The following is a 13,737-nucleotide window of genomic DNA, read 5'->3' on the forward strand; positions in this document are numbered from 1 at the left end:
GCTTCCTAACATACCCTGTTACACTTCAAATGACCACTGTCCCCTAAAACAAACTGAACAAAGTACAAGTAAAGAAGAACCCATTAATTTAAATTGTTTAATCAAAATTTCTTTGGGGACTTCTTGATCTTCAAAATTATATATGTCACCTGGCCCTCTTCACATTTGTTCCTTATCTATAAATGGGTCCAGGACTCTTCTTGAAGGAAGTCAGTGCCCAGGCCTGATATTAAGGGTTCTTTTTGGTTCTCCTATCTCTGATTCTACATAATAATCAGAAAATAAAGCTTTGGAAATATTTTTTAGTGTTAATATTTACACTAAAAGTTACAATTAAATAAAAACATTCTAAGGTGTGTACAAGAATCATCTGTTTTATTTATTTACAGAGTAATGATTTAAACTGAATACATTTGGGCACAGTAAATATTTGACATGAAAAGCAGTTGTATCAGAATGGGCATCAGAAAAATAGTAACTCATCTGATACATAATTACTAGAAAATATTTTTCTGTCGATCATTTAAGTGTTACAAATCCTGAGAATGTTAAACACTGAACAAACTAGGTACTACCTTATAATTAAATCTTGCTTGGAAATCATCCTTTAAAAAAATGCACTGAGGTACAAATCACCTACATATTAAACATGAGTCTTTTACATTTTACAAAGAGTTTAAACAAATATATCAAATGATTCCAGTTCAGTGGCTCTTAAAACAGCTATTAGTCAGGTTCAAGGACACACTGTTCCACGATTTCCCGTAAGTTGGGGTTCTCCATCGCAGCTGCCACTCGCTCTTTGTCATTTATCTGCTTGTTGACTGCAAAACACACAGGCAAAAGTTAGCAGGACTATGTCAATACACAGCAACAGACAGTATTTTTATTAGCTTTTTAAAATAGAATTTAACTCCTTGAGAACTTAACACAGGTTTTGGCTAATTATTCATAAGTTTCGAAGGGGAGACTTAAAGAGAAAAAAATCCCTTGTAATCCCACTTTTGCTTTTCCTAAATCCCACCTCTGTTATTTTTAAGTGGCTGCCACTTTATTTCTCTCTGTAGCTAGAGATCCTTTATACAAAAAAGCTTCTCTACTCCCATTTTAATACATTAACCCAGGAAGACAACACCTACCCCAAGATTCCCTAAAGCTTTACTTGCTGGACCTTTGATTTCAATTTCAAGTACATAGCTCTCTATCCTGCCACCAAAGAAAAGAATCAAGCTCTCTTTAGAGCTTATAATTCAAAGTTCCTAGAGCTGGATATTCTTCACAGATGTGTGGCCACTGGCCTAAACCAGTCAATATCCACAGGGCTTAACTCTAGTTCACCCAGAGTCCCACTAAAAAATTATTTTCTTCTCAAGGAAAAGCTAAGAGCTGATTTTGTTCTTTTTTGCAAATGACCCAATAGATACTTGGCTGGCAGAATAACGTAATACCCAAGATAAAGTACTATATGAAGCTGTTTTCTAATAATGGTTCAAAATTCACTTACTATCTTCCTCTGTTGAGTGGGTTCCTTCAGAAATGTAGATTTCCAACTAGGAAAAAAATACATTAAAAGCAAAACATTTAGAGCATTCTAAGATGAGTGAGGTGGAATGTACAATGGACTCAAGAGTCTAGGGATGAAAGCCCAAATCCTGTTTCCAACATCAAAGACTTGGGACAAATCTTCACATTCTTCTCTAAAATGAGGGCTGAAGTTAGTAGGATTTTTTATTTTGGTCATATGGGGAAGGCCCGCAGCGGGTATTCCCATTCATTATTTTTTAATGAATACAAACCTACAATTTTATACAAGTGAGATCTCATACATGTTTTACTCAACAATATCTATCCCCTGCACTCTACCTCTTCCTCCCAAATCAGTATCTAAACTTTCTCCCTGCCCCACCCCACAAGAAAGCCACATTAATAATCTAGTGTTGGGGCTTCCCTGGTGGCGCAGTGGTTGAGAGTCTGCCTGCCGATGCAGGGGACGCGGGTTTGTGCCCCGGTCCGGGAGGATCCCACATGCCGCGGAGCGGCTGGGCCCGTGAGCCATGGCCGCTGAGCCTGAGCGTCCAGAGCCTGTGCTCTGCAATGGGAGAGGCCATAACAGTGAGAGGCCCGCGTACCGCAAAAAAAAAAAAAATATAATAATAATCTAGTGTACTTTCTTCCATATTTTTCTCTATACCCACATAATTTAACAGATTTCACTCACACACACACGCACACACACACACACACACACCACACACACACCCAAGGCTGGAAGTTTCTTTTTATTGTGTACTTTACAAAAATGGGATCACAATATATAGTTTTCAGTATCCTCCTTTTCTCATCTACTATTATCTCGATAAATTTATTCTCAAGTACAATACTGGTTAAGCTATCTCTCCTGATCCTGCTGCACTCACTCCCTTAAACTAGCTAACCTCCAAGAACCAGAGCTTTTGAGACAAACCCACAAAATTATTGCAAATCTTGTGGAAAATAAATCATGCTATATGATAAAGATATGTCTATTTTTCAGGGAACATTGGAGCATGTGATCTAATTCGCATATATTTATTTACTACTGAGATAAATGTTTTTCATGAGGGGGAAAAATCATAGCCTATTATGGCTATAAGAGACTCTAGAGACCATTTAGTCCAGTCTTCTTTAAAAGACAAAACACCATATACATTCCCCCAGTGGCATAACACTAACTCTTATTCTAAACAACAAAGGAAGTGGTATAAAATCACTCTATACTCATTTACTTTGGCTTAAAATTATGCACAACTCATTATTCTGAAAAATGGTAAATAAAGGGGAAGATTCAAGCATTTACCTTGCTATTCCTATGCGAACTATACCTCAGGGTAACCAAACAGTTGGTTTGGTCCACAGAAGATTCTAAATTTGAGAGGTTTCTTGTGGCCCTTTTTAAGTGGTTCTTAATTGGTTTTAAATTTTTGGATGAATATTGTCACCCATTAGGGAAATGCAAATCAAAACCACAGTTAGATATCACTTCACACATTCTAGTGATGGCTATAATGAAAAAAAGAGATAATCATAATAAGTGTTGGCAAGGATGTGGAGAAATCAGAACCCTCATATGCTGCTGGTGGGAATGTAAAAGGGTGAAGTGGCTATGGAAAACAGTCTGGCAGTTCCTCAAAAGGTTAAATATCGAGTTACCATAGAATCCAGGAAGAAAAGAAATGGAAAACATATGCCCTCGGTGGAAAAGAAATGAAAACACATGCCCACACAAACACCTGCACACAGAGGTTTATAGCAACATTATTCATAAAAGACAAAAAATGGAAACAACCCAAATGTCTACCAAATTTTAAAACAAATAAACACAATGTGATATCTACGCAAAAGAACAGTACAAGGCAAGGCAAAGAATTAAATACTGATACATGTTATGACATGAATGAATTCTGAAAATATTATTCTAAGTGAAAGAAGCCAGTCTTAAAAGACCACAAATTATATGATTCCATTTAAATGAAACACCCAGAATAGGCAAATCTATAGAGACAAAAGTACATTAGTGGTTGCCTAGGGATGGGAGAGGGTTTAGGAGAAATGTGGAATGACTGCTAATTGGTATGGGTTTTTTTACTGGGATGATGAAAATGTTCCAAAATTGGTAGTAGCGATGGCTGCACAATTTTGTGAATATACCAAAAACAATTAAATTCTATACTTTAAATAGGTGGTTGTATGATATGTGAATCAAATCTCAACAAAGCTATTATAAAACAACAACAAAAAACACATTCCTTACCTTATGTTTAAACGGTAAACACCGCTGAAGTTTAACTCTTAAGCACAGCCCTGCGGAGGGAAAAAAGAAGCCCGAATTATCTCTTCTTATTGGTTCTTGAAAAAGCATACAGCTGTGTCTAGGTGTCTCTATACAAAACAGTAGCTGAAAAGAGCTTAGGCTCAATCCAATATATGCCTCCTTTGAGCCTGGCACCTTTAGCTAGCAACTTTAATATTGATACATCTTACGAATTCCTCATGATAATCCAGTGAGCTAGGTATTGTCAATCCCATTCTACAAATTATGAAACCAAGGTCACAGTGTAATTTACCCAAGATCAAAGAGCTAGTAAAATGACAGTTGGGACTGGAACCCGAAACCACTGCAAAACGCAGGTCCTTTCTGCTGTATCAATTTGCCTTCCATCAAAGACCAATTCACTCATTAAACTTTACTGAATGCCTGCAACAGGTCAGGCCACACAAAAACTTAAAACCAAGTAAGAGCCACTTAGAAAGGACCACAAGCAGGCTTCCCTGGTGGCGCAGTGGTTGAAAATCTGCCTGCCAATGCAGGGGACGTGGGTTCGAGCCCTGGTCTGGGAAGATCCCACATGCCGCGGAGCAACTAAGCCCGTGCGCCACAACTACTGAGCCTGTGCGTCTGGAGCTTGTGTTCCGCAACGAGAGGCTGCGACAGTGAGAGGCCCACGCACAGCAATGAAGAGTGGCCCCCACTCGCCGCAACTAGAGAAAGCCCTTGCACAGAAATGAAGACCCAACACAGCCTAAATAAATAAATAAATTTATTTATTTTTAAAAAAAGAAAAAAAGGACCACAAGCAACCTCTCAAATTTGGAATCCTCTGTGCCTGCAGGTTACAAATAGAGTTGTTTCCCTAAAACAAGCTCCTCTGAAGTTCAGTTTATCACCCCAATACCAAGTCACAGTTCAATAATTTTTTTTTCCAGTTGAGACTTCCAAGAGAAATTAAAAGTCAGCTTGGAACAGAGCCTCAGTGCCAATGTTTCACTTCTCTCCCACCATAAAATATGGCATACAATTTTAACTAAGTCTACACCTCTAGACAGAGAAGATAAACCAAGCTGCTCTTATTATGAAGAAAAAGTGTTTCAGTAATGAGTTTTTGAAAAATAGGGTCAGAATGAATCTCTAGTTCCCTGGCTTTGCAGGTTTTTATTTAGAGCAATTTATTTCCTCTCCCAACTAATATCAATACATAAGGGCTTGTTACATTATAAGGAACATTTTCTTAGTATTTTGGTTTGATTAAAAATAAACAACAATAACAAAACCCCAAACATAACACAGCAAAACATAATTGTTAGACTACCTCTCTTTTGGGGAGGTATGAAATTAATTTGCTTGTGGCTTTCTAAAGTACCACTAGGTTTTCTAACAGAATCATCTGAAAAATTCCAGAGAAAGAAAAAGAATTAAATGAGCTACAATGAGATTGGGGCTACCTTAGAGTCTACAACACAGTAATTCCATAATAAATATTAGGGAATTCTAAAGAAAATATATAATTTCCTTAAGAAGGGTCTCCCTTAAAAAAAAAAGAAGAAGAAGAAGGGTCTCCCTTTAGAGTATCTATCTACCTTAAAGCTTATCTGGAGGGTTGTCCTTCCTCTGCTCCCACATTGTCTCCTTAATTTGTTTCTTGAGCATCCTCATGTGTTCTAGTCACTGTTGGTAGGTATTTTACCCATAAATAATAACTGTTTTACAATTCACAAAGCGCTTTCTTGAATATCAGTATCCTCAAGATAGGCAGTATAGCATAACTGAGATAGATAATTTGGGTTCAAAAGTGGCTCCACTACACACTAGCTGTGTGACCCCAGGCAAGTTACTTAACGTCTCTGAACTTCAGTTTCCTTATCTGTTATACAAGTATTAGAATAGTACCACTATATATAAGGTTGTTACGCACGAGGAGTAAATATAGTCATGCTTAAAACAGTAGTTGACGCATAATAAGTATCCAGTAAATGCTAGCTATTACTATTTTATCATTTTCATTTTACAGCCAGGAACCAAGATAAGTGATTTGTTCCACATCACATAGCTAATATGTGGCAGAGCTGGAGGCTAAATCTAGACTCCAAATCCTATGCCCTTCATATCCTGCCTTCAGCCATTCTTGTTTAAGTCAACAGAAAAGATTATCAAGTGGTTTTTCTGCCCTACCCACTCACCCGCTTTGAGTCTTCCTTGTCTTTGGAATTATATACCAGGGTAACTGAGTAGGTGACAACCTAAGCAGTCAGGGTGGAACTCTGACTCAGGTGCCTTTCTCTGCTTAGTACTACCTGCTCATAGGAAATGCCTCCTAATGCATCAACCAGAAAGAGGACTCCCTTCATCGAGTTTTCCAGTCATGTTGCTTGAACACGGTTACTATGATACACTACCATACAACATTCTCAAAAGCCAATGGTCTTAAATGAAGCCCATATCAAAAGGGCCAAAAAAGTGACAAAACTCTGTCAAGAGGTGTACAGATCTGAAATTCAACCATAATCTAATCTTGACACCTTTACAGTTATTTTTATTTCATGTACTCTCTCAATCTTTGTCCACGTAAACACAGTTTTTTAAAATAACTGCAATCATAATGCAAATTCAATTTATCATTCAAGCTTTTTCATCCACGCTCACACAGATACTTTGATTCCTTGATTATATTCATCATTTTCAATAGAAATAAGAAATGCCATTATTTTTATATCATTTTAGTATTAATCAATACTATAGTTTCTTCCAGGATTTATTATCATAAATTTACTATATATGTTTTGTACATGCTACTGTTTTCTCCTAGGGAATTATTTCCTTAATTCCTGGGTCAAAGAGTATGACCTTTTTTTTTGGCTATACCACGCGGCTTGCGGGATCTTAGTTCCCTGACCAGGGATTGAACCCGTGCCCTTGGCAGTGAAAATGCAGAGTCCTAATCACTGGACCACCAAGGAATTCCCAGTGACTTGCTAATATTTACCCAGAGACTTAAAAATATTTCTACCATATGACCCAATAATTCCACTTACAGAAATTTATCCTGAAGCAATAACTAGAGATAAATAAAAATATTTATGTATAAAGTTGTTCATCATAGTATTACTTATAATGGTAGGAGGCTAGAAGTAGTCTAAATGGTTACAAAACTGATGACCATATAATTATATGACCATATAGTTGACCATATAATTAAAGAATAATATTTAAGGAGAACTAAAAAACATTTCTCATCTACTTCATGCTTTCCATTATTTAACCCTTACAACTCAGTAGTTACCCTTATTATCGGTAGTTTACAGATAAGGAAATAGGCTCAGAAAGGTTAAGTAACTTGCCCAAGACCAAAAAGTGACAGAGTTGACAGAGCTGGAACTTTAGCCTAGAGCACACATTCTAATGACAACTTTTTTTTTTTTTTTTTTTTTTTTTGCCGTACGCGGGCCTCTCACTGTTGTGGCCTCTCCTGTTGCGGAGCACAGACTCCGGACGCACAGACTCAGCAGCCATGGCTCACGGGCCCAGCCACTCCGCGGCATGTGGGATCCTCCTGGACAGGGGCACGAACTCGTGTCCCCTGCATCGGCAGGCGGACTCTCAACCACTGTGCCACCAGGGAAGCCTGACAACTTTTAAAAATTTTCTTCTTTATACTTTTGTGGAATTTCAAAATTATTGCCAATAAACATGTTACTTTTATAATTTAAGAAACAATATAAATATTACTTTTTGAAATCTGTTTTCGATATCTGTTGAGTCAGAAACTGTCCAATGACAAAAAATAAATATGTATTCAAGAATGATTTTTCTAGGGCTTCCCTGGTGGCGCAGTGGTTGAGAGTCCGCCTGCCGATGCGGGGGACACGGGTTCGAGCCCTGGTCTGGGAGAATCCCACATGCTGCGGAGCAACTAAGCCCATGCGCCACAGCTACTGAGCCTGTGTGTCTGGAGGCTGTGCTCCGCAGCAAGAGAAGGCTGCGACAGTGAGAGGCCCGTGCACCGCGATGAGGAGTGGCCCCCACTCACCGCAACTAGAGAAAACTCTCGCACAGAAACAAAGACCCAACACAGCCAAAAATAAATAAATAAATTCATTAAAGAATGCTTTTTCTAGTATTGGAATTTTATAACCACTATAGTATCTATGGATTCATAGACCGTCTAGTCCCTCAAGATGTGCCCCATATGCTGGAAACCACTACTTGAGGGATCCCTGGTCCAACAAACGAGAAGAGAAAGACAACTCACAACAATAGTAGAAACAATAATAAAATATTTACCTTTCCAATCCTTTTTATAAATTTGTCCATTTTTAAATAGGTAATATATTCTCAATGTTCAAAAGCTTAAAAATATAAAAAGTTATAAAGTCTCCCTGCCACCCTATCCCCCATCTGACCAGTTCCCACCATCACTAATGCCCACCCCCATCTTAGCTATTCATTTCTTATGTTTTCTTTATGGATATGCAATCAAATATAAATGTATATTTTTGCTTTTCTTTACACAAATGTAGCAATATTATACTTGCTTTTATTTCCTAACAGTATGTCATAGAGATCTTTCCATATTAGTATATGGAGAGCTTCTTCATTCTTTTTTATAGCTGCATAGTATTCCACTGTTAATAAACACCATCACTGATTATTTAATTGGTTCCTTACTGATCAAGATCTGGTTTGAAATAAACTTTCTTTACCTTCTTTTTAACAAAGTATACATTCAAAGATATCTATTGTATATCTCACACCTAACTAATCCAAAATATTGGGAATGCAACCTCTCAAAAAGAAAACTACCTAAAAAAATACCCTCCCACCAGGACTTCTGCCCATGCTACATAGAAGCCAAGAGAGCAGCTAAAAGGAGAAGATGGTGAGGGCAGCAGTGCTAGTCTGACAACACCCATTCCGATCTCCAGAACTGAGGAGAGGAGCTGGCCCACACTCAGGCTCCATTAATTGTAGAGAAGCAGCATGGTATAGCTAAAGGAAAAACACACTTAAAGTCAGGAGACCTGGAATTGAGCCTCAGCTTCATCATTTCCTGCCTACATGATGCTGAGCAAGTCCCTTAAACTCTCTGAGCCTCAGGTTCCTCATCTGTAAAATGAAGATAATATTGACTCTCTCATATGCTAATATGAGAACTACAGAAAATATTCTGTAAACCATAAAGTATGATACATGAGGCTAATTGTTATTGTGGGTCAGTATCAGCTAGAATAATTCAGAATTAATATATAAATATCTTTATCTAAAACCTTACCAATAAGAGTCGCCAAAGAGCAATGAGGTACTGTTGGCGTGAACCTGATAATAACCAAATAGTCTTCTTCATTTATCTCCTGAACCTCCACGCAACTTTCCGTTACCACTTCCAGTTCTTCTAAAGTATTGGGTTTCTCTGGGTCCCGGATAGTTCGAATCAAATCTAAAGAAACATCAGAGAAAAGATTTTATGTTAAAACATGAATGTTCTAAATACAAACAATTTTGCCAGTCCTAATCCAAACACTGACTTCTTTTTGTTTGAGCAAATACTACAGCCACCCCCCAGGTTTCTGACAGCAATTTCCACTACTTTTTTCCACTTTTTCCACAATTCCACAATTTCCACAATTTTTCCACTACCTTTTGAGAAAACCATTTTCTTGGATTATTACTACCTCATGTCCAGTTTCTTGGATCCAACCTTGCAGAGAGAATACATGAATGGGGAAAGTGTCATAGAAGTTCAAGGGAAAAAATAACTTAGTTTGAGAGAATGCAGTATCGGGATTTATGGAAATGGACTCTGAATCAAGTCTTTAAAAATGGGTAACATTTTGGGGAATTCCCTGGCGGTCCAGTGGTTAGGACTCCACTGCAGGGGACCAGGTTTGATCCTTGATCAGGGAACTAAGATCCTGCAAGCTGCACTGCGCGGCCAAAAAAAAAAAAAACCCACAATAAACAAAAAACAAAAACAAAAAAATGGGTAACATTTCAATATTTGCCATTTAAGGTGAAGGAAAGTAAAGAACAAGTTTAGTTTGCACGGAACTCAGCATAAGGGAAGAAGTTATTAAGAGTTTAGGCCAGCCCATTAAGGGTCTTTTAGAGTCAGCTACAGGCAATAGGACGTCCTCAAGAGGTTCTGAACAAGGGAGTGACATGGACAGCATTACACTGTCAGCTGGTAGACTCAGAACTAAAGAGCAGAGCCAGGGATACCAGCTGAAAAAGCTGGGCCTAAAACAGGGACATGACCATAGCAATAGAGAGAAGGGGAAAGACGAAGAAGTAATTTCAGAGGCAGAATCAACAGAATCTGACAACTATTTGGATGTAGAAGACAAGGAAAGGGAGAAAAGGAAGATGACTAAGATTGTAAATCTAAGCACCTGTGAGAACAAAGATAGAATAAAAAAAAAAAGAAGAGAGAACAAAGGAAGAAAATTGGGTGGGGGCTGAGATAAACAGGTTAAATCTTATAGATAATCATCCTGAGGTGCTTAAGGGGCAAACCAATGGAACATTCCAGCAAACACTGAATTATGGCATAAGGTTTAAGAGAACCAAGGCTGGAGTGGCTGTTGAACTCATGGGATTCACAAAGAACAATGAGTAGAACCGTAGTTTTCAACCTTGGCTGAACAATGGAATCACTAGGAATGCTTCAAAACAAAAACAAAAACAAAAACTGGTGTCTGAGCTCTACCAGGGATTCTGATTTAATTGATTCACAGTATGACCTGGGCATTGAGACTTAAAAAAATTCTTCAGGCTATTCTTATGTGCAGTCCAGTTGGAGAACCACAAATGTAAAGGGAAAGAGAACCAAGTATAGATCTGTAGGAAGCACCAAATTTGGGGATCAGTAGGAGGAAGAAAAGCAAAACGCAGCATAAAAGGAAAGAGGGGATGGTTAACAACATCAAATGCTGCAGAAAAGGGCCTTCCCTGGTGGCACAGGGGTTAAGAATCCACCTGCCAATGCAGGGGACACAGGTTCAATCCCTAGTCTGGGAAGATCCCACATGCTGTGGAGCAACTAAGCCCGTGCACCACAACTACTGAGCCTGCGCTCGAGAGCCTGCGAGCAGCAACTACTCAGCCCATGTGCCACAACTACTGAAGCCCGTGCACCTAGAGCCTACGCTCTGCAACAAGAGAAGCCACCGGAATGAGAAGCCCGCGCACCACAACGAAGAGTTGCCCCCGCTCGCCACAACTAGAGAATGCCCGCGTGCAGCAACGAAGACCCAACACAGCCAAAAATAAATTTTTAAAAAATGCTGCAGAAAAATGCAGGTTAACGAAAGCTAAAGCAGGTTCCAGAAGGTCACCTGTAAGAAAGCACTTTCAGTAGAGAGGTAAAGGCAGAGGCCAGCTTGCAAAAGGGGAAGTGAGAAGGAACTGCAAATGTAATCCTAGGGCTTTGACAGGGAAGGAGGGAAGAGCAAAAAAACAGAGCGTTTAGAAAAAGCTAGAACAATGACAAGGATAAGGGAAACTTGAGTATGTTTTATAGCCCAAGGGGAAGGATCAAACAGAGGAAGGAAAAAAAAAATAGAGGAAGAGACACAAATTTCAAGGAGGGGAGGGGAGGAGGCTGGTAAAATAAGCAGAAAGGAATGAGACCAAAGATGTAGGAGGCTGGGTTGGCAGTGGAGAGGAAAAGATTTCCTTCTTACCCTGAAGTTGTAGAAAAAGATGGAAAAGGAGAATGATAAGACAAATAGTGAGGTAGAAAAAAGCAGAGGGAGTTCACATGGGACGGGCTTGATGTTCTCAAGCCTGAGGTTTTGTTCTATTACTCACAGCACCCCTGTAATCAGAAATCCAGCTGGGAAAAACAAATCAATCAAACTCTGTCTTCTCCCCCCAGCAACTCCTGAGCTTATCACTTGATTAGAAACAGAATTTGAAAAGGGAGGCAGGAAAAAGAGGCTTCACAAGGCTGTGAAACAAGGGGCTCAGGGAAACAGGTTTTTTTGAAAAGGAATTTTTTCCCTTTCATCCTAGGCCTTTTCCCTGTAAGGCTCATATATACAAGCTGCATTATATTGTTTATATGTTAAATAACTTTGAAATTAAACCTCATGCCTTATTCAACTTCTCTACTTTTCTAGTGATTTGCATTTATTTCTTCAGAAAGAAAGCAATGTTGCCCTCCTCACATTGCTCCCTTGACTAAAATTCTTCTACTGGCTCTGCACTGATATTAAATTCTTCATTTATATTTAAACCTTCAGGATCCGGTTCCAACCTGCTATGTAAAACAATTTTTGACCACACCTCCCTCCACCTTTAACCACAAGCCCTACCTGTACAATGAAGATGGTTCCAGGGGTTGAATAGAAAATATAAGTGTGTGTGCGTATATGTATAATATATATTATACATATATAACTCACTGTGTGTATTTTTTTTTTGCACTCCAGGGTTGGGTGTGTTAAAGAACTACAAGTTCAAGGCCGGGCTCTTGGGGAATTCTGCTTACTTTGTGGAGATCATTCCACTCACACTTGTCACCTGACTGGGTTTAAGTCCTGCCCCTAGCAAGAGGTAAACCAGATTAACTCCGAAGGTCTTTAACATTCCTGGCTTCTTTCTACGGGTCTATAATCCTTACCTGCATTATCTATATTCTTGTGGTTATACTTTTACCCTTCGTCAGCAGGAATCTTTGAACGCTCGTTAGATCCAGTCGTTTTAGTTTTCAAAAACAATACTAATAAGTCCAAAAAAGGCAAGTCATAAAGCAATTATGAAGTGATGAAAAGCGCACTAAGTTTGGAATCAGAAGACAAGAGTTTTGGTTTTTGCTGTTTCTTTACTGGCAGAGTGGCCTCCGGGTAGTTGTTTAACCACTCTAAACCTTTATTTCCTCATCTGTACGATGAAGATGGTTCCAGGGGTTGAATAGAGAATATGTGTGTGTGTGCATATATATAATATACGTTATACATATATATATAACTCAATGTGTGTGTATTCTTTTTTGCACTCCAGGCTTGGGTGTGTTAAAGAACTATAAGTTCAAGGCCGGGCTCTCGGGGACCTCTGCCTACGGCCTCTGCAGCAGAAGAGGGTGGCTGTGATCTTGGGCCAGTCCCCAACTTGGCAGTCACCCAGCAGTACCCTCGGAGGCGGAAGGAGGAGTGTGTGTCCAGGGGCTAGGAAGGAAGGAGGCTCAAGTAGGGCAATCAGGCCAGCTTTGCTTCCTAACCAAGCACCCTAGACGCTTGCTCTGCCCATAAGTCTTGAGATGGCCACTAGAACGTGAGGGCAGACAAGGGAAATGAAACGTTTGAGACCTCCAGGCTCGGCTTGCCCCGGGTTTAGCAAGAGCCTGGGTCCTAGAAAGACTCACGTGCCCGCGTGACTTAGGACTCCGGAGAAAAAGCTTCCTACGCTCCCGGACGAGATCTGGCAAAAACCCGAGTCTCCACTCCTACCCCTCAGGTGAGGCCCTCGTTACCCCCGCCTCCACGTATACCACCAAATACTGCCCTGGGTAAAATTAATTACCATAAACTTCAAGCGCTTTCTCTTCCATGATCCGGGGCTGCCGGGCAGCTCCCCGCTCAAAGAGGCCCGACAGCCACAGGACTCTGCTCAGCGTCCAGGAGAGCAGTCCGGACACCCGCTCCATCCTTACGCTCCGCCATCCCTGGCGACTGTCCCACCCGAGCCACCGTCTCTCAGCAGCGAGCCTCGGGACTTATCAACTTCCTGGTCTTCAAACGGGCCAAGACAAGCCTAAAGGTCCAGGGGAGTAGAGAATAGGCGGGACCGGACGGAGTATCGCGAAGGACCTAGGTAAGGGAGCCTCGAGAACTACAAGCCCCAGCATGCTTTGCTCGGTTTCGGCGGAATAAGGGAAAAAAATTCTTAGAGGCCCATGAGACGCGTTGCGTGCTGGGTCGTATGGG

General features: G+C 40.0%; 1 protein-coding gene across 1 annotated transcript; it reads right to left on the reverse strand.

The window, feature by feature from the left end:
• Nucleotides 1-421: 421 nt before the first annotated feature.
• Nucleotides 422-13,457, reverse strand: CIAO2A (cytosolic iron-sulfur assembly component 2A; the record flags this gene model as incomplete). Its single annotated transcript, XM_079700715.1, has 5 exons — nt 422-824; nt 1,505-1,550; nt 3,791-3,840; nt 9,084-9,248; nt 13,334-13,457. The coding sequence occupies 5 exons, from the start codon at nt 13,455-13,457 to the stop codon at nt 727-729; spliced, it is 483 nt and encodes a 160-aa protein (XP_079556841.1). The 3' UTR covers nt 422-726.
• Nucleotides 13,458-13,737: the final 280 nt, after the last annotated feature.

The sequence above is a fragment of the Hyperoodon ampullatus genome, assembly GCF_949752795.1.
Source record: "Hyperoodon ampullatus genome assembly, chromosome: 3".
NCBI classification, from domain to species: Eukaryota; Metazoa; Chordata; class Mammalia; order Artiodactyla; family Ziphiidae; genus Hyperoodon; species Hyperoodon ampullatus.